Consider the following 27,529-nt stretch of genomic DNA (forward strand, 5'->3'; position numbering starts at 1 on the left):
TGCATGTGGCTGGCAGCAGTATGATGTCCTCACAATAGGCTTTCATCAGGCATACCCATAATATGACTGCTGCTAGACTGCCCTGTCATGTAGTGGTGGTGTCACAACACACAAATCCAACACATGAGGCTCTCACGCCAATAATTTTTTTACCTCTGCTCTTCTGTGTTGTCGTTCCCTTGTCATGCCGTCTTGCATCTAGAGCCTTTTATAATTCTTGTAACTAGTACAAGGCACACTAGCGTCCTCCTATGGCAGTGCCTGCAACTAGGTCTGTTGTAGAGGATGCCTTAGTCACCATACATGCATGGCATCCTCACGGCAATAGTTTCAATGTTGAAAAGCCTCCTTCTCTGGTAAGCCTCATCCTGTAACAAGTGTGGGATCCAGAAGCGCCATTACCTTCCGCCAAGCTGTGAGCGTCATCCCCCAAATGATGCAAAGGATGCTTTAACTCCCAGGCCAGGATAGAGCCATGCGCAGAGAGCAGCTGGCATGGCGGTTCATCAGTCTGCACTCACCTTGGGTCCCCCCTGCTCCTGGTTGTTGAAGCTGGCCACGTGGGCCGCCCTTTGCTGCCCTGGGACACTTCCCTGGATGGTGACGCTGGGGATGCCCTGCTTCTCCAACTGCTGGCGCACCAATGACAGCAGCGACGTCCACCGAGACACCACCACACTGAAAGCGCCACCACACGAGGCAGCATGCTACAGTCGATTTCAACTGGACTGGTTTCGACTTCCTCCCCCAGTGATCTTCATGTATGAGAGAGGGCAAAGGCCTCTCCCATATCTCTCTAATTAACCCTGTCCCGTGCCAGTTGCGGCCACCTTATCCCTGCAAACTTCTTAATCTCATCCACCCACCCAACTTTCTGCTACCCCTTGCTACACTTGCCTTCGCTTGAAATCCAGTCCGTTACCCTTAAGGACCAGCAGTTGTCCTTTCCTTCCATCGCATTGCATGCCCTGCCCAAGCCAATTGTATTGAGTCCGACTACGATGTCTAGGAGTGAACTTCAACCTAGATACATGAGCGTTTTTGCACTGTGCCGCTATCAATCTGCAGCTGCTGCTGCCATCACAGTCTAACAAGCCACCACAGCAGGTCTTGAATGCAGCTCTGTCAGTCTAACCAGAAGCTGACCCACAGTGCTGTTCAGCACAATGGGGGATGCCTGACCAGTATCTGCACAATAATTCCTTCCAAAATTTGTGTCAGGCCACAGTGATTCCACATTTGGTCCTGCCTTTTCCTCAGCCTTTACAGCGTGGCCAAAAAACAGCCTGACAAGCAGACAAGGGTGGGGAAAAATGCGGGACTCATTACAATACATGTACACACTATAGAAGACATCAGCTGCTGAAGTCAAGAAAAGCATAGCAGTAGTTTTGTTTTCCTATAGTGGTGATGATTAGGGTGGGAAATTAGTAGCACAATCGTTTTAGATAGTATAAGATAATTTTACAGAAAGTACTAGAAGATAACCACATGCTGCCATTAATATATCTGAACCACACGAGGTGTGAAGATGCAGCTTGAAGTAAGCAATGTGGCCACAGCATGGAGCAGCGGCTCTAGCACCACCGCTCATCGGTCACCTTTTGTCCTGGTTATTGGACTCTTCCTGGACCTTGACCAACATGTCAAGCAGGGCCTTGATCTGCACAGGGCAGGAGGGAAGAAAAGGGAGAAAAAAATGTCATGTTCACGGTGGCCAATGACATAAAAAAAAGAATAAGATAACAGTGAGACAGATGTTACAATTACATTGATATACAAGCACCCAAGAATGATGTCACCACCAGTGGCATAAATTGGGGGGGGTGGGTCTTCACCCCCTTTCGCTTAGGGCGGGGGGGGGGGGGAGACACACACACACAGCATGCCAGGGTTCTCCCCCATCCCCGTCAGGATTGGTCCCAGCACTACTCGGTCAGCAACAAATGATACAAGCAGTACATGCAACACGGGGAAGCAGCGGGAGCGAGGAGGCCTCTTCCCTTCCACAGAATGACTCAGATGAATCAGTTGTTCACAAAACAGTGCTGTCATAATTACAATCTCCAAACAATCAAAGGACAAGTAATGACTACGTGCGATTGCCTTTACTTTTACTTGAAGCCTCTGCTTTTCTGGCATTGAATCAATCTGCGATTGAGAAAGATGTTAAAGGGTAGCCCTGCGCGTTCGAGGGTCGGCACCGTGCAAACCCTCGAAGCTTTCTTCGAGGTATTTCTTTTGTTCAGACCTCGAGAACATTTTAACAGTGCACAAGACAGGCGCTGACAGTCTTGCCTTGGTGGCATGCATAAAACTACTTCATATCGGCTGGTAATCTTTAATTTAAAGAAAGGAAATCAGTAAAACACTAAGCAATGTCTACCACCTTAGGTTTAGTTAACTGCTGGTCTGATTAGAAAATTGCGAATGTCCCTTACACCAGCTTGGGCCCACGCCTTTTAAGAGTCAAAAAGAAAGGCGCATGGAGGCTGCGATTATAGAGTGAGAAAGTTATGCTGGTCAAATGCTGTAGAAATAGCACAACCGCTGAATTGCAATGCTTCATTAAACAACGCAGGCTTTAGATTCGAGGAAAGCTACAAAACATAACTTTATACTCGGTGCTAGAGGTCTGCACAGGCAGGCAACTAGACTGGGTCTGGCCCTGCTTGCCGCTACTTTGGTCCTGGCTCCGAACCTAACCATGGACCGCTATCAATTTCTGATGTCTGACCCGGCCTGACGCTCATTTGGTCGTTTTCATATTGTTTCCATATACAGTTGACGTCTGATTTTTCAGACTCTCGACCGCGAAAACGACCAAAAAATCAGGTAGTCTGGAAAATCAAATTTCACCGAAAAAAATCAAGAACTTATTACTAATATGCTGGAGGAAGTGGTCAGTTGTAATGCAAACAATGCGACATGTTGCACATGTGTCCGTGTACGCGTCTGCGACATGTGCACGGATGACGGGCGGTGACCGCTTTCATGAGCTCGGCTTTGCTGTGCTGCCCTCAATATGTCGCCGATGAACGCGCGGGTTGGGACAAAGTCTAAATGGGAAAGTGAACACGCCGCTGTGGGTACTGCGCTGTGCCTGCAGTACGATGAGCCCGTACGAGAATGCGAAGATGGCGAAACAATAAGAACTGAGAAACAGATGAAGCAAGCGCTCCGTCGGCCAAAATTGGCAATATACGTACCACGTGCTTTACTGCTACTTCTTTCTGTATTGGGGACGAAAGACTCGGCACAGATGAGTTCCGCGAACTCTGACTAATGTTCAAGTTTATGCGTAGGAAGACATTCAAGAATGGTACGAATTAAAAACCACGTGGGTGCAATATGCCAACTCGTGCAGAATTTCAGCATCACAAGTTAAGAGGCTCCCTTTAAGCTTGAATTTCGTTTTGTTTGATCAAGTTTTCGATCTCTCCTACAGTTTGAATTAATGAGGTTCCACTGTACACATTATATGGCGGCGAATGCGAACGCAGTCCGAAAAATCGAGCAGTCAGTTGCGGTGCGTCCGAAATTTCAGGCACTCTTATACATTGGCTCTATGGGCCATGTCGCGGTGCCGCGAAAAAGTCTGAATAATCAAGCATGTCCGAAAAATCGGGCGTCCGAATTTTCGGTCGTTGACTGTATGTATCTTATTCATATTGTTTTCAGATAAGGAGAGAGCTCCCCTTCAAGCAAGGCTGGTAGCTTTATATAAGGTCCAAAATCTCTTTGGATCCTAAGAGAGAGATTTGCTACCACAAGGATCACATCCACATGGGTTACATAAGTGTTGTCTGAAAATGCAGTGCCTTCAATTAGTCAGCTCTTCGGGTCAGGAATGCAGGCGAAGATACCATTCTACTCAAGTGGCTAGCATCCACTGTTAAACAATGCGGTACACTGCCGCATTTAACTGTGCGCATGGGGCACTATGCAGGGTTTCTAGCTGGACGGTACGGGCCTTTCGCTAGGGAATGTTTTGGAGCCTTCTCTCGTCGACTGTCCAGTTTGCTCCGCTGTATCGCTCCCAGTCAGTTAGGCTTCTGCTGACAGCAGCGGCTTTGTCAGTACTTCGGAATATACCTGAATCGCACTTGTTAGGTCAGGGGGGAAAGGGAGGGTCTGGAGAGCAGTGAAACCCTCTGAAATAAGCGTGGATTTACGCCACTGGTCACCACACATCTGTAGTCAGCCTCAAGAGTGTAGTCACTGAGAGCAGTTCTAGGTCAAGACGTTAGGTGAGTATTATGGAAGAAAGGAGATGCCATAGAGCATAATATGCACAACCTTTACAACACCGCGAGGCACTACTACAAATTTTTGCATACTTCATAGGGTGCATGGCAGTCCACAAAATTTGTTTAAAACAAAGCATAAAGCTGGGAGTGTGCAAATATCGAAATTTTTGTATACAAATCTAATACGAACATGAAAGAAAAGTGCCTTCGAATATGGAATATCTGTTCAATATGAAAAAAATTTCAGACAAAGATAAATAGACAAATTATCTCATTTTTTCAAAATAATGTATGGTCTTTGCAACTGAAATAGAGAAAACTACACTAACGCAGATCCTTGCAGCAAAGAAATGTATATTGCTTGACTAGACAGCATAACAATATGTTACCTGTATTGTGGCTATGCACAATGAATGACAAAATTAAATCCAAAAACTGACACCTCCTCCTCTTAAGATACAAATGCAGTAGAATCTCGGTAATACGAACTTAGCTGATACAAATTTCGTGACGATACGAATTCAAAAAATTTCCCGGGCGGAGTGCATTGGGTACCATGCGCAGAATTTTGGATGTTCCGAACTCTCTTTTGCACCACTGCAGATGATTCGAACATCCGAGTTGCGATCGCGCTCTCAAGAGCACTGCCTGCACATCGTCGATGTCATGATTGCTAATCGTGCGGCACACACCACGAGCAGTGAGCGGCAGTGAGCGGCCTGCACATTGCCAACGTCACAATCGCCAGTCGCACTGTACGCCATGCGAGTAACGAGCTGTGGCTGCACAGCTGACGGCTAAACCCTTTCAGCCGTGAACAGATCTGCGTGAATGCATTTTTCATGCTTCCACATACAAATTTTGTTCGTTTGGATGATACAAAACTTCGGATAATACGAATTTTATTTGCGACCCTGTCAGATTTGTATCACTGAGATTCTACTGTAAATAACTGACAAAAATGCAGTGAAGGCGCGTAAGGAGGCTCCACTGCACAAACTTCGAAAACTCTGTGAAAAGTGTGCAGTTTTGTTGAGCTTGAAGAACAGTGTGGACGTAAGCAAGGGGAATGCACGTTGGCATTTGAATGGTGAGACTAGGAAAAAGAAATGACTAGCAACATGCCATTTGGTGTCTGAATGTGTTGCACAGCTGGTTTCGGAGAGATGGCAAATGCGTGACTGACAGCCACCATAGTCGCAGGCTGGTGCTGAAAACTCATAAACCAAGGCTACTATTTGGCCAAACTATTTTTTGGCCTAGATACAGGGCCCGTCCCTGTCATCATCATGCCTTGTTATGCACACGTCAGAGATGCAAGGACTACAATGCACCATGCAATAGGTGGGGTTTTTACACACTCACTTACCCTGCCAATGACGCCTCAACTCACGCTAAAAGTATTGTGAAGGCAACAGGATGAGTAACGTAGGCGTGGGTGGTAAACATGTAACACATTATGGATCAAACAGAAAACCGCATGCATTTGCTTTGTGACTGTTCAAAGTTGGCGGTCGCCTGTCCTGTTCTTGCCATATGTGTTATGTCGCAAAGCCCACTTGTGGGATTGCGCACGAGGTCAAGCCTAGCAGCGTATGAATGTGGCCGGTCCACACAATAAACAACGACGAAAGTGAAGAGGACACCTTTGTAGCTGTTTCTCTGACACTCTGGACTATCTTCGGATAACATGCCCAGAAATTGTGGTTTTGCCTTGGTCAGATTTATGAAGTCAGAGAGGTATTCAATCACTGCTTCATACTATTAGGGAATTCTTGAACATCAATTTCTTGAATCTAATATGAACTGAATAACAAACACATTCGATTCATATTTTAAATTTAGGATATTTGCACACCCCTAGATGAAATGCTCAGTGGTAGCATTCCCACGGTCTCGAGGGGAAAATACGACAAAACTGAAGTGCAGTTCATACCGAAATTCAAAATGTGTCCCCCCCATGTTGCCAAAGCTGCAATAAGCAAGGTTCCCAGTGTCAGCGAAGACCCATCAGTTGCATTTAATGCCTTAGATGACTGAGCCACAAAAAAGCGTTACTGACTGCAATAGGCCTAGCAGTGGCATAGAAGTTGCTTTGTATATAGCGACAGGCACTGCTAACCAGCTGATGGCTTTGGTTTCGGTTTGATTTTGTCGGTTTAATGTCCCAAAGCGACTCAAGCTAAGAAGGACACCATAGTGGAGGACTCCCGAGTAATTTCGACCACCTGGGGTTCTTTACTGTACACTGACATCGCACCATACACAGGCCTCTAGCATTCTGCCTCCATCCAAATGCAACCGCTGTGGCTGCAATCGAACCAGCACCTTTCGGGTCAGAAGCCGAGTACAACCATGGCAGCCGTTGGCATCAGGCACATTGAGCTTGCACATGCTATCAGTGATGCAATATGTGGCTTTTTTCCCAGTACACACAACCAGAAGATAGAATGACAAAGAAAAAAAAAGACCTCGACAGACTGTCTAATTCTGGATGAAGCCAAACTCAAGCCACGGAAGAAAAGAAAGAAACAAAGGAAGCGGCCAGCAGACGGACCTTACAGCTGACGTAGGCAGAATCAAACTCCCGTGCGCCTGCGTATCTTTCGAGGTTCAGGGCATCCAGGCGGTCTTCACCTGCGGCCGACTCATCTGCCAGCTGCAGCCCCGCCATGCTGGCTGACAGCAGCTCGTCCGTATCCACGGCTGCGTCTTCGAGCACCTTCTGTACATAAAAAATGCAAAGCCCTGCATCATCTTCTCCTTCATGCTGAGCAGCTGTTGCAAAACGATTGCACTGTGCACAGGAGCACTCATGATGGCCAACGGTAGAGAATAAATAAATAAATAAATAAAGAAAGAAATGGGTCTAAGACATCAGAAATGAGACTGCAATCATCAGATCTACTGTAAATGGCTCAGGTGATACAGTGCTCTACAGTGGCAGCCACATCAAAAACTATGACCAGCACAGTGTACAAACGCTCGCATTATGCAGTGCACTTCTGTTATGAGTGGCTCAGTTAAGCGATATTCTTTGATATAATGAACAATGCCAGAACATTTGGCTGGTTTCCAACTGACTGGAAACTACTGTGTTTACCCGAATATAGTGCGACCATGACTGCAATGAGAAAGTCGACTTTGCGGGCATGAAATGGGAGAAAAAAACAAAAAAATTGTTACGTGAGAGACAACTCTGTGGGTGTGCAAAGAAAAAAAAAACGAAACAACATGAATGTAGCGTGAGTAATGACGCCGCAGTATATGGAAAGACGAGTGCAAGTTTATGAACAAACGTATAGTCTAGTGCGATTTGGTTATCACATTCGTTGCGGCTGAAACAGACTAAGAACTTTTTTCTAGCATGATGGTCACTTAGTCTGCAACAAACATAACGGTGCAGGATAGATGAATCCTTCGGCTAGCTAAGCTCATGTAATCAATACACCGTTCTTTTGAAAATAAATTATATTCAAGTATTTTAATCTCAGTCAGTCAAGTTTGAAGTGAACACCTTCAAATCGCATTAAACTGTACCTCAACAAATGGCTCCCACGCGCTACCCCTAGGCCGCTGAGGTACGCTCGTTCGACTTGGTGGAACAGAGTGTGTGTCTTGTGTATCACATGGTTTAGTATACCTACTGATGTATGCTGATGAGTGTATGTAATCAGAAAGAGGGACTAAGTGTATGTAATCAGAAAGAGGGACTAATAAAGATAGAGAGTAGCACATAACCATTAACACTGTCCTGTCATACTCTTAAGGTGGAGCTTGAATGTCCCCCTAATTTCTTTTCTAAACTGCTGCATAAAATTTGCAGCTTGATACGACACTTAAGCCACTGCACATTTTAAGGGTCTTGAGGAAAACAGTGAATAACCCACAGCTCACGGGTTCTTGCACCACAGTCTTGGCTGCTCACTCAGTCATACAAACACGGCCACTATTACAGTGTCTTTAGGGCCCCTCCTTCTTAATGCAAATTCCCTACTTATGGGTGTTCACTGATTCTTCCATTCTTGCAGCCAAAACAGTGGTAGACATTTTGTGCCCTCGGATGTTTCAGTGCAAACAAGAAAGGTAACAGCATCTGCTGATATTCAAGTACAGCTGGCTCAAGAGTTGTTGCCAAACACAACTGCACATGGGTGGCAATTCTGTGTTCCCATGTGTTGGTAAAAACACAAAAATAACTAAAACGTGCATCGCGCCCCTCTTCTCTGCTCAGCTTCTACCACCAAAGGAAAAATTGGCAGTGGTTTAGCTCTGGTTAAACCTGGAGTTACGCGATAGCTACAGCTGGCTGAGTGGGAATTGCTCAGTTGAACTTCAAAGTCAGTCTTCCGCCGCTCCGTTTCGCTGGGCGTTCCTTCATCTTCATCCCACTTGACACAGCGCATGCGCACAGCTGTTGCTCCGCATCATGTGGCTGGTCACGTGACCAACCATGTGATCAACCACGTGACCACGTGGCAGTGGCGGCGTCGCACATGCCACCGCAGGCTCGAAATGCTACCGTAACGTAGCTATCGCTAAAAGAGACATCTTCACAGCTACACTGCCTCCTTTTTGTGGAGGCTAACACACACCCTTTTCAGGAGGGCCAGGTGGGAGCAGGCTTGCTGGAGCCGGATGAGCATGACAAAGCGCCGGGAGCCCGTGTTGCGGTACAGCTCCCGACCAGTCACAGGATCCACATACTTCTCGGGACCACTCGACCTGTGCATCATACGAGAGGAATGCAGCACGCTTCAGCAAATGTGCATGTGGTTTATGTGCACCAAAACATCAGCACATGGGCATTTTTGCATTCTGCATTCATCAGATGCTACCGCAGAACCAACATTAACAACACTAACAATAACGGAATATATATAAAACAAGGTCTCGCCTTAAAAGATGTTGGCAATAAATTGCTGGCCTCCTACGCCTCATTAACATCAATTTTAACTACACTGTCCAAGTGCTCGGCTTAAATGGGGTGATATGCTTGGAAAAGGGTACGCTTTTGGCACCACCTTGTGCAGACGAAAAGCACTTTGTGTCATGGCACTTTTTGGCCAAAGCTGCCCTTGCGCCATAAAAATTCTTTACTGACTATGTTCTAGAGGAAGACAATGAGGGACAATAACCCAAGCTGTCGAGAGCCACTGTAGTAGAACCCTGCTGTTACGCTTTTCACAGCACTGTGAGGATAAAATGCACCACCCTAGAAACACAGCAGTCAAAATTACTGCAAGCGCAACAAGCTCCTTTGAAACCTACAACGTTCTGCAGCTCTCACAGTCGTTCTGCATGTCCAAAATGCCTTGCCATGGCTCTCCGTCTGGTTGTGCAGCTGTTGGTGGAAGGGAGAATGCAAGCAGCAGGTGAAGTTGCAGCATGTGTGCGCTTCGGCTGCTTTATTCCTACACAGTCCTCATCTATTGGAACCTAAAAACTGCACCTTTTAGGTGGCAGGTGAGGAGCAAAAAGTGGATGATAGAAATAGAAGCTTCGAAGTCAATTCGTGCAACTGCATCTTGTGCAGCGCTGCCTGGGCAGTCTGCACTACTTAGTTTCACTTATGCATCTTCAGTAGTTTGTGTCACAGCGACGATGGATTGCACCAACAGCTGCAACGAATTCCACACCACCCGTAAGCGTGCAAGGCGCTGGCATGGGTGCAACGTGTGGGAGGCTGCCGAACATGGTGGTGGTTAAGCGCTGTAATAGAGTTTGCTTTGGCCGGCTTACCGTCGCTGTGCCTTGTGCATTCAATCGTAGGCTGCCAAGATGCCAGAATGTGATAAAGCAGTACTATGAGATAACATGACGATGTACCATGTGCAAATGCAGCCACACTTGCAGTATAACAGCCAAGTTTCTACTGCATGGCTTTCTATGGGAGCAAGAGTAGGACTGGTTCACAAAGGCGTAGCAGCCGGGAAAGCACTGCACCTCGGAATGTATAAGCAGGGTTCTGCTAAATGTGAAGTTGTGCTCTGAGCCTTCTATATGTCTCCAGCTTCAGACATGCAGGAAAAAAAATGCGGTTGCCAGATTTCTGCTTCCTAGTACAGGTGGCAACCAGTCATGATGTAATTCCAGACTTTTGTGTAAAGTCTGAAATGCAAAGCATTTTTTCATGATCCATCATGTTGTCATTTTTTTCTGAACTTGCCTCCAATGCTAACCAGATTGTCACAACAGCAACCATCCCCGAAGTGCACGCAGTGTCAGCTCACAGGCAAGCCTCCGTTTTTTTTTTACATGAAAATGTGGATGCAGCAGTATACGTCAATATTTCGCAAGCAACATCTAAAATTGTGAAGTACAGTTCGCAATGCACACAACTACACCAAAGCAGCCATTTAAGATGAAAATCTATGCACCATTTTATTCAGTGTCTGTCGCATACTTTAATAGGACTTCATAATGAACAACGTTCGATACAAGTGGACATAACCTCAATACACCCTGGGGAGAATAAATAAAATAAATCAAATGTTGAGAAAGGCGGTGATACCTGGACCACTCATCGAGCTCCTTGTAGACCTTGGCCTCAGTTCCTTCCAGAGAGAGTCTGTGCAGGACTATGTTTTTCTTGGGCAAAGGCACCTGCATGTGATCAAAAAGAGAAACATCCATGGGCCTGGTGTTTATTTAGTATTTTATTTATTCATATGCACTGTGTGGAGACCTGCCCTGCAGCCCCCTGTGTTTGCTTTCCCACGAGGCACCGTGCAGCGGCAGTCTCACCTCGAGGATGAACGCATTCCTTTGTCAGTTACATTAACTGGCAAGAGAGGGCGCCAGCATTGCTGCGTGGGAGACTGCCAAAGCCCGCGCGCGGGAGAGGGGGCATGGGGCGCTTCGGCGGGGATCATCAGCGCGAGCGGACGTGTCGCTCGCGGCTACGCTCTTCGCCGGAGGGGCGAGGAAGTGACGGGGAGACAGGCTCCCATACTCGTCCTGTCCGGCCTTCGGAGTATATATCCCTTGCCCTAGCGCGGGCGAACATTCGCTCGGAACCTTGCTGGTGAGTCGGACGACCTTGATTCATTAGCGTACCTTGTTGCTAGCTGGCGTTATTGTTGCTGTAGCAATAAATGCCTGCTTGTGTCAGCCAATGTGTCGTTCCTCTGTACCCTCAGAGCAAGGCCCGCCGTGGTTGGGGTGTGCCCGGTAGCGTACGCGATCACGGGATGGGGTCCGGGCGGCTTTGAACCGTGTCAGCCGCGATTAAGTGGGGAGAACGTATTTATATCTCCACAAGTCAACCCCACAACTGCAGCCCCTATCTGGGGCTATTGCAAGAGTGGGTTAAACAAATCAGCTCAGCAATAAACTTAATGCACAAGCAAGAAACAATAAAAACGGAATTGACAAGAAATACGGCAGAGCACCAGAGCGGATTTTTAACACACATGTCAAATTTGCTCAAACTAGCCAAAACCTCCTTTCCAAGAGATGGAATCACAGGAGCGATGGGAGGTTGCTCTGTGCAGCTCACAGGCAGAGCTACAGCATCGCATTGTGGGCTAGGCCTTGATGGTCGCCGCGGGCCAACAGTGCCTGACCATCTAGAGCGGCCCGAGGGCCCGTTGCCATACTGTTCCAACACACCTCCCCCTTCACCCACCCTCACCTGATCCACTGAAGTGAGTCTAAATAAAGTTATTACCAAGCAACCATGAAATGAATATATTGATGCAGTAATGAAGCACTAAATTAAAGCAATACACTGTAAATGCAACAAAATACGTAAAATAATGTGGCATTAATTTCTAATAGTAATTAGCTTAATGGGTTTCATTTGTGCAGTGATACCTGCACTTAGCCTAAAGTGTTTCATCATTCTAATCACCTCTGAGCTGACCTTGCTTTAACCCTAGAAGCAGTTCTGCTGTTACTCAGCCAAACCGCTGGCTTGAGTCTGTGTCAAGAAGCCTCTGCAGTGCCCCCTAGGGAACGTCGAAAAAGAGATGGCACCGATAGTCAGGCGGGAGAACGATTAGGGGGTAAAGTGGCACAGCGCAAGTCAGGGTGCGCTTGCAGTGCTACAGCGATATGTAAGGGCTTGTGCACTCACACCACACCCTTTTTGCCCAGGACATCAGCATGTTGGACAGAGTGCAGACCGAGAGGCCGCGCGGCGCACATGCTGGGCGGCCTCTAGGCCTTGAGCAAAAATGGAAATGAAGGCAATGACAGTGTGAGGCAAGAGAGACTGTGGCACCATCACCAACCTATGCAGCAGAGGATGAAGCAAGGCAAGCGCATCTAGCAGAACAAGCACGAGTTCACTATCAGTCACCACAAGACGTAGGAGACCCCGTGTACCAGCGCAAACAAGAAACGAAAGCGGCAGCATACAAGCGTCGTTGCCAGCTGCCCGCAAAGATTTATCGGATAAGATTGCCTTATCATCCATCAATATTTTATTGCTTTAACCTTTCAAAACACCAGTAAAGACTTTAGAGGAACATACGAGGTAAGTTAGGTGACATACTGAATGCATACAGGTTTTACCTAGAAATCTTTACAGCAATTTTCACATCTACAGGCATGTGCAAAGTGCAGAGACCATGCAAAGGTGGCAGAACCATATGCCAGCACTCTCTGACAATGCCTATATATGCACAGTGCGCCCTCCCCATTATGCTGGCCTGCTCAACAGAGCACTTCCATCAGGCAGGCTTTTTGTAGCGATAGCTACATTACGGTAGCATTTCGAGCCTTCAGCATGGCGGCGCCTTGGCGGTGGCTGCACCGCTACCCCGTGGCTGCACCACCACCCTGTGGCTGTCACGTGGTTGGTCACTTGGTGTGGAGCAGCTGCCCGCGGCACGGCACCTTGGCTGATCACATGGTTAGTAACGTGACCAAGTTCCATTTGGCCAGCTGTAGCTATCGCGTCACTCCAGGTTTAACTAGAGCTAAACCACCGCCAATTTTTTTTCTACAGAAAAACTACAACATTCGCATGGACTCCGTTCTTGCGCATGATTGTACATGCGCTTTCTGCTGCAGCATCCAGTATAACCAAGTATAGCTCTCAGCTGCATGAGAACATTCTTTGCCACTGAAATTCATCACATACTGTATTTACCGTGTATAACCCGCACCAAAATTAAAAAAAAAAATGTGTTTAAAAAGTGGGGGTGCGGGTTATCTGCGAATTTTTCCTCTGGGGGGGCGGGGGGGTCGCCTTCAAGGCAATGTGCTGCCACCTCCCCTGTGTAGTCCGCCATCGTCATCGACGCTTATCAGGCTCATAGTCTGTTTATTCTTCCGCACACCCCCCACGCCACTGGCCACGTTTTCTTCAGCCAGCATTGTTGAGCCTAGTGTCAGGCGCTGTTTTGTGTACTACACCCCAGTTTGCACTCTTTGCCTCCTTTGTTTAGGTGTCGTGAGTTACACCCTCACACCGACAGGACGCGTGCGAAGGCCTGATATTCCATTGCTGTGCCACTGGATCGTGGATGCGAGGAAAGCGATACCGGCTGACATGGTGCGTAAAAGCTTTAAAAAATGTGCCATCGGTAACAGCTTGGATGATTCCGAGGACAACTACGTCTTTGAGAGTGACGATGAAGCCTCGGATGGCAGCAGTGAGGGTGGTGACGATTGAGAATCGTATAATCAGTGACGTCGTGGTGGTAGTTTGAATAAATGTTCTGAAAATGAAATGATCACTGAATGTGCGGTTGTATATTTTTAGCGCTCATTTTTTTTTTTTCATGTAAACATGCGGGTTATATGCTATGTTTTTTTTTTTTTTCGTGAAGTTTCAAGTTAAGGGTGTGGGTTACACCCTTAACTTACACAAGGGAGGCTTATACGCAAGTAAATACGGTATGACCTCAGTCTGTGTGTTGCATTGCAAAGCCTGGAAGAATTGAAATTAGTGAGCTGTACTGCCCGCCTAAAGCAACTACTATTACAAATACTGCACTGACAGGATAAGCTTGTCCAATGTGCTGAAGGTGTCAAAGCCATTGGAGGTGCTCTGTGGGCACACAGACAAGGTGCACCTTGTTTTCCAAAGAACATGTTGCTGGGTAAATTCACCGTGTGGGTTGCTGTAGTGCTTGTGCAACTCTCCTCTTTAGTGCGAGCAGGTTTTTGCATCGAGTTATGCTGGAACGCACCTTATATGAGTACCAAAAAGGCAAATTTAGTGCCACTTCCAGCGAGTGCCCTTCACCTCGTGAAATGCCACTTGAACGGCTGCTGTTACACGGGGAAAGAAAAGTGCCATTTGGATTGGACCTTTTTTCCGCAACGTTCTAAATGTGCACCTAGCCTCCTCAGACTTTAGCAAGGTGAAGCTGCTACACACAGGATACCTTTTCGGGCAACAACATGACAAACTGCAGGACAACATATTACGTGCAGTGTTTGTATCTTCTGGGCTGACATAGGTCTGCACATACTGTATTTACTCAAGTAATGAACCCATTTTTTTTCCAGAAAAGTCAACATCAATTTGGGGGTGGGTTCATTATGTGGGAAAAAAAAGTCGATAAATTTTTTAGCAAGAGTTGAAATTTCAGATCATACGCCCACTGGCTGGCCCGCCTACCCACACCACATGACACCACAGGCGAATGCCACTGGTAGAACATGACACTAAATCTGCTCATGTGACAAGGTCATTACAACTGCTCTGCCGCTATCACATCACTAATCTTCAGTTCATAACCGCTACAAGACACGTCACAGCAAACCTTAGCCAAAGAGCATGCCACTGCAGGCAGCAGAGCACAGAATGTGCAGGACGCGCACGAACCTTCCACAAGATCGCCCGTTTGAAGCAAGGCTCAATTAAAACGGAGCTACTGTGCAAGACGGAATGTCTGAAGGAAGCCAGAAAAGCCACACAAGATACTCACCAATGGCTTGCCGTCCTTGCCAGCCTGCTCCTTGGTTCTACGTAGCAGAAGGCATTTCATGACCACAGCCATTGCCTCTGGCCCTGCACACACGCAGCAGCACACCCAAATCATTAAAGTAACATGGCCTGTAATATGCTGAACTAGGTCAATGCGCTCCTCTTAACTTGAGCGTAGACATTAAGAAATGTTGGACGATGGTGGCTCTAAGTGTTCTAATGCTTCGAAGTTGTCACTGCCAAACCACAATATGCATGAAGACCCACCAAGCATGACTATCTGTTCCCCCCCGTCCCAAACCTTTCTTTTACCTTTACTGTCACATGTCCTGGCATCCGTAACTTTTCGGCATACATCGCCAACAGGCAAACAGTGTCCTGGCATCCGTAACTTTTCGGCATACATCGCCAACAGGCAAACAGCCACCATGCATTATACGTGACTGAGTTACGCAAAGCTTAAGCAACTTTCATCTACTCTTGCTGTGTGAAACCGAATTTCCCACCTCTTGAGCTCGGCAGGATCCTTTTCTCACCAGACTAGGCCATTCTGACATAATAATGAAAACAATGTCAACAACATAAGCTCAGAAACTTTATGTCCAAAGGCCAGAAATGGAGCTTTGGCTATGTGAAGCCACACAGCTAGCCACACACAGGTTAGTCCGGAACAAACAATTGGCATTCTTTCGTTTACGCCTGAAGTATTAGTACATACAGCACTTTTTCTGTCTAGAAACAAGGTTAAAACAACATGAAGTTACGAAGTGCTGCATCCTCAAACCCAGCAGCATATCGCCTCTGCCACTGGGATACTCCTCCAAGACCAACTCAGCAAGCCAGGAAAGTGCAAATACATTGTATTACCAGCATCACACACATACACACAAAAGGCACAATCTTAAACAGCAAAGTTCTGCATAACCTGCAATGAAAAAATATTTAGCACTGCAGAACCCTGCCGTTATGTTCCCAGGTGCTGTGTTCCTCAGCTGCTACATTTTACGATGCAGACTTGTCCAAGCTCCCATTGAAACCCATGCAATACAAACAATACAGACTCAGCTGCAATGTCACAACTGTAACGGTGTTCCCACGTGCTATGTCGCGAATGTCACTTTGCAATAGTGCTTTACCTCGTACCAGCATTAACAGCCTAAGTTTAGCGCGTGCGGAATGGCGACGGCAGACCAGACAAAGCGGGATTTTCAACTTATGGGCGGCTTGAACTCTCAAGTTGTTGCGGCTGTTGGCGCTGCTTTATCACCACTGCGGCCCGAGCATGAATAACTGAAGGTGTGAAAATGAAACTATGCTGCAGCAATCGCAGTGTGGGCAGTGCTGTATGAGAAAGAGCTGCACGAGTTAGCTCCGAGGCATGTTTTGAAGCAGAAGCTTCACTACGCCAGGTTTTCAAGAGGGTGGCGTCAGTGTGAGTTTATTCTTGGACAACTTTGAAGGTCAAACCTTGGAGTGCAGTCACGTAGGCCACGCTGTAGTATGGGACCAGACTTGATGGTGGACCACCCCTTAAACCCCAAGGTCAAGGATAGGAAGAGGGGTTGGCAACCGTACGCTTCTACAGGGCGGTGATGTCATATAAAAGAAAGAACTCTGGTAACAAGCAATCAACCAAGGAGAAAGGAAACTGCCTGACAGCGGGTGTGGAGCCATCATCCATTACGTCAATGAAGAACTGTGTACATATACAGACGGTGAGCCCGGGGCGGCAGAAACCGGCTGCGATGGAGTAGGAAGAACACCCTGCTCTGTTAGCTCACAAAAAAGCGAGAATTAAACGGTGGTACAAGACCGAGAAAAGGAAACGGGCTGAGGAGACCGCAGATGAACTTGCAATTTGGCTGTAAAAGCGGCGGAAAAGCGATGCTGCCAGAAAACAAAAGAGGCCACTCAAAGCGTCCCGTCTAACCAGCGACACAGAGTCTGAGGTTTCTTCAACTTCGGCACTGGACGCGGAGATGGTTTCAAGTGAGACGGAATGCCGGAAGACTGACTGTGATCAGACTCAGCAAGTCTGACTCGGCTACATGTGCATTTCATCGATGCTTTACAGACAATCCCTTCGGCAGTGTGTGTGGTGTTTGTGAACATTGCCATGCAAAGGAAGCTTTCACTTCTCGCCAGGGTTAACCAAAGTTTAAACCACAGCTAATTTTTTTGTCATCCGCATTTGCTTTATCACCTGCAGCTTAAAAAAGCAACTTCCAGCAGAGGAGGAATGTGTAGGATTAAAGTGGCTGCCACGAAAACTATGCAGAATAACGCACATGTGCCCAAATTACACCCTCTATTTGTGGCCTCGTTCTTCGCTGCTGCCTCCCTTAAACTAACAGCTGCTCAAGCAGTGGGAGACCAATCACAAGGCATCCAGGACATTTTGTGTATGCGAACAATCGCGAGAGCCGCAAAGCCTTGCAAATTCCAGAGGAGCATGCTGCCCTTACTATAGTAGTAGTAGAAAAAAAAAGAAGGGAAAAAGCGGCAGACGACGATGTACATTTTTCACATGTGCTTCCCGGCTAGTATGTTTATCGGCTGGTAGTACGCTTTAATGTGACAGCACTATAAAGGGCCATGAAGAGCTCGTTACGCGAGTATATACAGTAGATTGGGGGTGAAAAAAAAAGGACTCAGAATTGGAACAGAATCATAATTGAAATAGAACCAGAACTGGAATAGATTGGTGATTGAAAGAAGAATGCAATCGCATTTCCTCCGCATCAATCCAATTGATCCCCCTAAACTTTTTTTTTCCTGGTCCATGAAAAACATAACATCAGGGCTCTACTGTATTAAAGTCTGAAGGAATTGCTAGAACAATGACAGTGGTCAGATGTCCCGTCTTAAGAAGAGCCCTTTTTTTCCTCAATCCACAGCGACTCTTCCATTGAAACTTTATTTTTTGCTTTTCCTCCAGCTCTGAATTCTCTGAGAGAGTCTAACTGGGCGGCCACGTGGCACAACCTCAGTACAGTCCAGCAGTATTTCAAATCATCATCATCATAGTACCTACATCCACTACAGCACAGAGGCCTGTCCCACTGATCTCCAAGCAACCCTGGCCTCAGCCAACTTCAGCCATACCATTCCAGCAAGTTGCCTAATCTTGTGTGTCTACAGAGAGACATCTCTGCAGTCTCCAGTCATGTCTACTTCCTCTAGGAATCTGCTCTGTTAACATAAGAAGCCGTCGGTTATCTTCCCTTTGGCTTATATGCCATACTCATTTCCTCCTCTTGGTTTTGTCTAGGACATCATTAACTCGCACTTGTTTCCTGGCCCACCCTGCTCCCTTTCTGTCTCCTAATATTGCCTCTATCATTTTCCTTTCCAAAGCTCGCTCTGCTGTCCTCAGCTTAATTTAAAGCCTTTTTGTTAGACACCAAGTTTCTGTCTCATAGGTGAGCACTAGCAAGTTACAACTATTATGTGCAGTTTTGTCTCGCCAAATACACTTCACTACATTTCATGGTCTAGATCTGTCGTCAAACCTTGGTCACACACCTTCCAATACCACATTGCCTGTTATAAGCTGGACCTCCTTGCACGAAGCAAATTAGGCAGTCTAGTGTTAAGTCTATTCTTGCTCCTAGTTTACTTTCTCCGTGTTCTGAGAAAAGGAAAGGAGCAGTAACTGGCTCACTTTGTTGCCAGGTACCTAAGCTGCATGGCAAGAAAAATAAAAAACAGACTATATATAGATTAAAAACTTTGGAAGGCACTTAAGCTCTGCCTTGAGGGTATGATGTGATGACGTTAATGGGTCCCATCAGTGACCTGCTGTATTTATAATTTATTTATAAATTGTAATAGGTATTTATAATAAAAAATAATAACTATCAATAATTTTAATTTGGCACTGAAAATCGCATAAAACGGAATCTAGCGGTCCAACCTACCATTATCACTGTAGCCCACTATGTGAGCACATCTCGGTAAAATATTGCTTATTAGTATTAAGTGCACAGTGTTTTTTTCTTTCAGGAGTCTCCATCATGTTTTATTATACTTAACACTCTCCAGTGCACCCTTTGAAGAAAAGCAACGGTCCCGTTGCATCGTCGACCGTGTGCTTTTAGTTTTGCAACTAGATAGCGCCACAATGTTTTAAATTTCTTGGATGAAGCAGCAACCATGGTCTACAAAAGCTTTCGTCGACGAGGCGTAAATCACTATGCCGTAACAGCTTTAGGTGTGGAAACTGAACTGGGCGCTACTCTATCTACTAAAAATATCTTATTACTGTATGGCTGGTGAGATTTATTTTAGTTTTTGGTACACCGCCTTTGCCGACGTGCAATCGGCATCACGCTCGCTGATCACGGTTTCCAGCATCAGGAAATATAAAAACGGGCACATGCAATGATTTAAAAACTCACGGTAAAAATTTCCTACAGCATTTCCAATAAAACCGTTGCAGAATACAGCATGTCCGACAGCAAGCTATCCGTTGTGCAACCAAAAAATTGGGTCCTTAAAATTCAGTGTTCTGTCCTTTTAATATACCCAGCTCTTCCCAATGCAACCCTCCGAATACGTCTAAACTCCGTCTCACAAGATGTTTGCAGCACTACGAAAGGTACAGCTCTCTCGTCCAATCAGGATGGCGCGCACTACATTAGTGTGTTCCTACGCGCCTGTGGCTCGAGCTGTGAGCACGCGCTGATTGGTCCCGATACGGCAGGCTTGCGCTTTGCTGCTGGGCACCTGGCGCCATCTGGCGCCCTCAGAGCGACCTGCGCCTCCACACTTAAAGCCTCCGAGATTATAAGCACGCGCTCGCTCTTCATCGGGTGATCTCGGAGGCCATAGTTTTGCCGTCCTCTTGATGAGCGCATTTGTACTCCAACTGCCCCCGCACTCTACGCGAAGCGCTTCAAGAGCATTTAAAGCCACCTGCTTCGCCTGCTTGGGGAAACAGCGCACTGTCGGTGTAGAGCACACAGGAGACACAACAGACTCGTCCGACGCCATGCTGGAAAGTGGCGACGCATCACTACCTCGCAGCAGGCCTCCGCAGAGCTGTGTCCGTACGGGCTTTGTCTGGTAATTTCACCAGTGGTTGAAACACTCCCTACCATTTAAATATACCTGTTCAAATCATGTTTTTAGTTGCAATGCTTATTGTTTTGATTAATAGTCATACACTCCTCAAATATTCGAGGGACTATTTTCTGCGTTTCTGCAGCCCTGATTGGACGAGAGAGCTCTACCTTCCGTAGTGCTGCAAACATCTTGTGAGACGAAGTATAGTAACCATGCAGTGAATAACAGTGAGGAGGTTGTGTCAGCTTACCTGAAACCCTCCCTGATCAATGTTCTCTAACTAAATTGTGAAATTCCAAAACGGAATTCAAAAATTAGCAGCTTAACAAGCAGTCATTAATAATAATAATAATAATAATCACTGGGAGCAGTGTGCCTGCTGCAACTCGTGGCTGTACATGTCTCCCTCACCAGGATTTTCCTTGACCCACTGCTTCCAGAAGGCGTCGTCATCAAAAGGCCGGCACTGTAGGAACCTGCATCCAGGTCACCCACACGGAAACACACAACAAAACTGAAGAACAGTACTGCATATTTTGAACACAATGCAGTGAAAAATTTTCAGATGAACTGAGCACTTACTTCACATGACGCTGTTCGGTTTGCTGTGGATGCAATGCATAAAAATAAGCTTACGCAAACATCTTTCATGCTCCTTGGTCAGTGCAAATTTCCAAAACAAATCCCCAGATACACCTGCCACAGCGAACACTTTCCTACACTCTGAACAGAAAGGAGTAAGCTGTCCTCCAACACACATCCTTTTTTATAAAAGGGAGTGCACTAGATGACAGCCTACTCCCTTTTTACTCCCAGATAGGTGTATTCATGTTTAGAGTGTAGCATAGAGTGTAAAAATGCGCATAATGGACTCACTAAGGCACCATAGCTCTCAGTCAATGCCTGGAACAAGGCTGTTGCAAACACAACACTGAATTCTTTTAGCCATCAAGGAAATTCACTAAAGCTTCTTGTTTTCATTACAACACACGCAGTTTCTTACTTTAAGGTCATCTGGCCTGAACTTCCCTTAAGTCAAACACAATTCCAAGTACCATTCCTCATCTTAGCCTTGAGGGGAGAATACTGTACAGCGTCTTGTCCTCACCTAGTGTAGGCAAATGTTGGCAGCTTGAGCCAACATTAATGGTGGGATCATGTCCTTCAGCGAGCACTTCGGATGGTAGGCTACTTTATTTTACACTACACAGCATTTCACAGCAATGTGCAATTGCAGCAATGGCACATTGAAGCAAATGGCAGCAGTCAATGAGTCACTGTTAAATTTCTGCAGCAATGTTAGAACTCTCTTTTAGAGGAATCAAACCGGCTGCAACAGCAACGTGAGCAAGCAAATGGGGCAAACATGGCTCCCAGAAAGGTGGCTATCTATCTGACTGTTTCGGAATGAAGTAGGTGGCAGGTTGCATTATGCTGCAGTCGCTGTCTGTGAATTCAACAGCTGATGCAGAAATGACGGAAACTGTGCTACCCCGCAAGGTGCTTTTGTCAAATTCAGTTCCATCGTGTTTTCACTGAGCACCCACACTTACTCAGTTTGACAAGACCCCAACCTATGATGGTGATGGATTTTTATTACACAAGGAAAGTTTAGCCAAAGAATGCCATATCACAAGGTATTCTTGTGTACTCAAGCTCTGACCCCATTTCCCAAGCATATCACCGAAGATAAGCTCAGCATCTGGTGAGGGGAATCCTTGTACCCATTGTATCACCGGTGGGTACCCAGTGGCACTGGGGATCAAAACCGGCACCTACCGCATGCAAGGAATCCCTTAACCTAAATAGCTTGTGTCATCTTTCCTTTGACACAATGCAATGCCTGTACAAATGATGCCAATTCAGCAATTCCCTTTATCCATCTTGCTATTGGCACTTGTCAGTAAAATAAACAAACAAAACAATGCACTACATCACTCAAGAGAACATTAGCAGCGCGATGAAAAAGAGGGACAGCAATAAGTGGGAAAACTTTTTCGACTTAGTGAGGCAGCTTCGAATACACAGAGGCAGCGGAGCTTTGACACCAATTATTCCTTTTTTTTTTTGCATTCATCCACAAGCTCAACAGGGCACTAAAGCTGAGCTTTGAGCACCCACCAAAGAGAGAGCAAGAATGGGATCACTGATGCAAGTGCCCGACCCTTTATACTAGGAGAAAAATACCAAATGCGGGCTCTCATTTTGTAAAAGACAAGTGATTTTTACAAACAGTGCATTAAATCCAATTTCTACCAGAAATGTCGCCTTGCTCGAAATCTAGCTTGCCAGCACAAACTGCCGAACAAGCTGTATGCACACTAGCAGATATCTTTGACTCTTTCACAGTAGACCTTGCAATTGCAGATTTTGTACATATCTTTTAACCCTTGCTATCTAAGCTTTGGCCCAATTCCAGCATAAGTTCTCATGGTAAATGTCAGAATAAATATCTCAGAACACAAACACCAACCTAACATTTCATCGAGACCGTTGTGTCAAGCACTACCCCACAGTGTGACATTGCTTCAACTGCGCTTTGCATCTGATGCACCTGCTGTGACATTGTAAGGAACACACAAGTGCAGCTACTTAATTCTAAAAAAATAAAACCCAGAAACAAAGTGTACTACTTTCATATACGAGAGATGAGTCTCGAAGACAGCTAAATGCGAACACTCCAATGACTAGAACCCATATCTGATACCTTGAGCTCTCTGTCATAGACTCAACTTCCGGATCCAGTGGGTCGTCGTAGCAATCCAAACAATTTTCCACGAGCACAAACAGCACAAGCAAGAATCTGTTATGTCATGCTCTCTCTGCTTTCAAGAGAAACAACACAGGGGGTGAAGTTTCTTTTCAATTAAGGATAAAAAGAAAACCATTGTAGTGACAGCTCAGCGTAGCTAATGGAGGCCAGAAAATGAAGTGTGCTGTAACACATTCCAGTTTCATTTCCTCCCACATGCCGCCACCTTCATTAGGCAACAATGGACTCTCCTCAAGTGCTTTCCTTCTTGCCCACGTCCTCTCTTTCTTTGATATTTCCCTTGGGCGGTCACAACCTACTTTAGGTTTTCTAACTACACTGCACGACTGCAGCAGCACCGCATTTCTACAGTCATATGATGCATCTATAAAGTTTTCATTTGCTTGCGTTCTGTGATCTGTTATCTGTCTGAGGAGTAGCCACAGCCCAGACGCGTGCCATGGATTCAGAACATGCAGCCACAAGCTATCTCAAACGTTGAGACTACACAAACCGCTGGAAAACGCACAATGTGACACAGCTGGAGTACCATATTGACAAAGTGCATTCGACATGTTCGCTTAGTGCTGACCTGAAGCACGCGCCACCTCAAAAGATGAAGAAGAGGAAGCGATCTGGAGCTGTGGTCAAGGCGTTCGTCGAAGCCCGCCGCTGTCTCTTGTGATCAGTGACCTCCCGCATTCATGCGTGACATCTTGATGGAGGTTTGCTGGGTAGCGCACCCCATGCCCAGGACCCCTCCAGGAAGCCGGGACTCCAGACCGCCTGAATGCTTGAAAGTCAATGTTACGCCCACCCACCAAGGTAGTGTCGGCTGCAAGGACTGCAAGCAGAGTTCGGGCCTCTGCAGTCTCGTCCGACCGTTAGGAAGCTGACCTCCGATTCAGCGTGACCATCAGTGTCCACACAAACCCCCGTCAGATGCCGGATGCCATCCATTCGCCGTTTGTCGTGCTGCAAGAGCCACACAAGCCAGCCACCTTTCAAGGTTTTCCAGGCGAGGACCCGGAGGACTGGCTGGAGAAGTTCGAGCGCTTAGCCCAATACAACAGCTGGGCTGACGACTCGAAGCTGCAGCACATGTTTTTTTTTGCTGGAGGGTGCAGCTCGTACTTGGTTTGAGAACCGAGAGGCCACAATAACAACATGAGGTTCCTTCAAGAATCAGTTTTTGCATGCTTTTACCACCGTCTTCCGGAAAGAACGTTCTGAGCTGCTCCTCCAGACACGCGTCCGACTACCAAACGAGAGCGCCCTTGTTTACTCCGGAGACATGGCGAAGCTCTTCTGCCAGGCTGATTCCAACATATCCGAAAAGAAGAAGCTGCGTTTTCTTAAGCGGGGCATCAAGGAGCAGATCTTTGCTAGGTTAGTTCGAAGCCCACCCAGAACAGTCACCGAATTTGTTTCTGAAGCCACTACGATGGAGAAGATGCTCGACATGTGATCCAGATAGTACGATTGTCCGCCGTCGCTGATGGCTACCAACGGTGTCGATGCTTCTAGCCACGACGTCCTTCGGGTGATCATCCGGACCATCGTACGTGAAGAGCTTAAAAAGCTCTTTCCAGCCCCGCAATCGCCGCAGGTTTCTTCCATTTTGAACATTATTCGTGAAGAGGTCCAACAGGCACTCACACCGCCAGACCCTCTTCAACCGAATACACCATCCCAGATGATGACATAAGCCGCAGCCGTTAGCCGTCCACCGCCGCCTCCAAGTCGCCCCGATACAACAGTCCACATTCGCCGCTAACCACTCCTTCCTCACCCTTTTCAGGTCCCCCCTCAGAACAGCGACGTCTGGCGTACTGCCAATCAGCGCCCTCTGTGCTATCACTGCGGGCGCCCGGTCACGTCTACCACAACTGTCGTTACCGACGTGTGGGTCTGCAGGGATATAGTGCCGATGCGGCCCGACCACAGCGCGGTGAATGACCTCGACAAATAACCGATTACCTGGCCGCGGCACCCGAAGCACCATACACTATGCTCGGTCGCCGTCTCCACGTCGTTTCTCGTCTCCGCGATGTTCTTCCACGCGAAATGTCTCCTAGTCTCCGTCGGGAAAACTAGAAGTGGCAACCTTTGGGGAAGGTTGCTCACCAGCGACACATACGAGATCCTCCACCGCTGCACAGACATGACCGACCGCTTCTACGACGCACCGAAGATCACTAGCCGATAACATGCCTCGTCGCATCAATTCTCCGCCGCAACGAAACCGCCTGGCGCCACACCGCAGCCGTGAGTGGACTCCGCGACGTTCCCGTACACCTACGGCTACAACTGCTGATCTGAACATTTCAATAGACGGTACCGACGTCACCACACTTGTGGACGCCGGCGCCGACTACTCGGTAATCAGTGGACCCTATGCCGCGACTGAAAAAGGTGACCACACCTTGGACGGGCGCACAGCTTCGTACTGCCGGAGGTCATTTGATCATCCCAGCTGGCAAGTGCACGTCACGAGTGACCATCGAAAAGGACACGTACCTAGCCGCCTTCGTCATACTTGACCAGTGTTCCCGGGACGTAATCCTCGAAATGGATTTTTTGACAGAAAATGGCACGGTCATTGACCTTAAATCAAAGTCAGTGACGTTCTCCACCGAGCATTCAAGGCTGACGTCCTGCGTCAGATTTTATGCCACAGTCATACAGACCACTGAAAGACGACATCCTACCACCCTCAGACGAATGGTTTAACGGAACGATTAAACAAAACGCTAGGTGACATGCTCTCAATGTATGTCGATGTTCAGCACAGAACTTGGGACGAAGTGCTCCCATACGTCACCTTCGCATACAATACGGCCGTACAGGAAACGACAAACATGCCACCGTTCCGTCTCGTTTACGGCCGCGACGTGACCACGATGCTGGACGCCATGTTACCGCATGTGGACGACACCGACCCGAATGCGGATCTTCACACTTTCCTGCACCTCGCTGAAGAGACTCGTCAGCTGGCCAGAGTGCGGATTCTCGACCAACAATGCCGAGATGCCCAACACTATAACCCCCGACGCCGTGATGCTCGGTACACATCAGGAGACCGTGTGCGGGTCTGGTTTCCCATTTGCCGACGCGGACTTAGCGAAAAGCTCCTCTGCCAGTATTTTAGACCTTACAAAGTGATCAGGCCAATTGGAGACAACTATGAGGTCGTTCCTGACGGCTTTCAGAAGTCTCGGCGATCCCTGCACCCTGAGGTGGTACACGTCCGTCTCAAGCCTTACTACGAGCGGTAGCGGCAGAGCTGGACTTTCGCGCGCACATCATCCCTCCTCTAGTGAACTTTTTTTTAAACACACAGGTTATGCATCGGGACGATGCTCTTTTTTTTCGTGGGGGGGGCAGTGACACGGTGTATTCCGCATGCTCGCTTAGCGCTAACCTGAAGCACGTGCCGCCTCAAAAAAGAAGAAGAAGAAGTGATCTGGAGCTGCAAGACGTTCATTGAAGCCCGCCGCTGTCTATTGTGATCAGTGATCTCCAGCATTCACGCGTGACAATATAGTACTGCACTCATGGTATATAACATGGTCAGAGCATGAACAGAAGCAAGTGCCTCTGGCATGTTCAACAAATAGAATATACTACTGGACTGGCACCAAGCACAGGATACGGAAAAACGTAAAGCAAGAATCCACATGCAGAGACTCTCCAGAGGTAGTATCACAAGCTGCCAGGCAGCACTAAATTCAAGAAAAAGTGGGTGCAGTGGGGTGGCATAAAGTGGTGATGAACAGATGTTTTCTGAGCGCTCAAACAGCAAAACAGGCCACTTCATCATCATCAGCCTGGCTACGCCCACTGCAGGGCAAAGGCCTCTCCCATGTCTCTCCAACTGACCCTGTCCTTTGCTAGCTGCGGCCACCCTATCCCCGCAAACTGCTTAGTCTCATCCACCCACCTAACTTTCTGTTGCCCCCTGCTTGCGACGCTTGCCTTCTCTTGGAATCCACTCCGTTACCCTTAAGGACCAGCGGTTATCTTGCTTTCGCGTTACATGCCCTGCACAAGCCATTTCTTCCTCTTGATTTCGACTAGGATGGCATTAACCTGCGTTTGTTCCCTCACCCACTCTGCTTGCTTCGAGTGTCTTAACGTTACACTTATCATTTTTCTTTCCTGCGTTGTCCTTAACTTAAGCTGAACCCTTTTCGTTAGCCTACACGTTTCTGCCCCATAGGTGAGTATCGATAGGATACAAGTGTAGTATACTTTTCTCTTGAGGGATATACACAATCCCCTGTCATGTGCACAATGTTTGCACATGACAAAATTGTTTATTAATGTGCGTTGTGGCAGAAACTAGCACCATAAAATATGCAACACAATTGTAGGAGTGGCTGTCTTTCCAACAAGATGTCGGCATCATGCAGGCTGGCTTTGGCTACTTCAATACGGTTGGTCAGACAAGCTGATGCTGAACTGCCATTATGGGAGTGCTAATGTTTGGACACTTTTAGAGCCCTTGTCAGTATCTGTTGCTCCTTTGTTCGAGTCTAAATTTTAATGCTCCCTTAATGATAAATTCTG

General features: G+C 47.1%; 1 protein-coding gene across 2 annotated transcripts in view; it reads right to left on the bottom strand.

The window, feature by feature from the left end:
* The window catches only part of LOC144124713 (transcription termination factor 2-like), a 63,149-nt gene that overhangs the window by 12,044 nt on the left and 23,576 nt on the right, over positions 1-27,529 (bottom strand). For both annotated transcript variants that reach the window (XM_077657559.1, XM_077657560.1), the window contains exons 8-14: positions 20,617-20,681; positions 15,140-15,222; positions 10,765-10,856; positions 8,846-8,975; positions 6,808-6,975; positions 1,602-1,663; positions 522-678 (exon numbers count right to left, since the gene is read on the bottom strand). In XM_077657559.1, coding sequence (XP_077513685.1) covers positions 522-678; positions 1,602-1,663; positions 6,808-6,975; positions 8,846-8,975; positions 10,765-10,856; positions 15,140-15,222; positions 20,617-20,681 — 757 coding nt within the window. The remainder of the gene's footprint in view (positions 1-521; positions 679-1,601; positions 1,664-6,807; positions 6,976-8,845; positions 8,976-10,764; positions 10,857-15,139; positions 15,223-20,616; positions 20,682-27,529) is intronic.

This window comes from Amblyomma americanum, chromosome 3 (assembly GCF_052857255.1).
Source record: "Amblyomma americanum isolate KBUSLIRL-KWMA chromosome 3, ASM5285725v1, whole genome shotgun sequence".
Classification (NCBI taxonomy): Eukaryota; Metazoa; Arthropoda; class Arachnida; order Ixodida; family Ixodidae; genus Amblyomma; species Amblyomma americanum.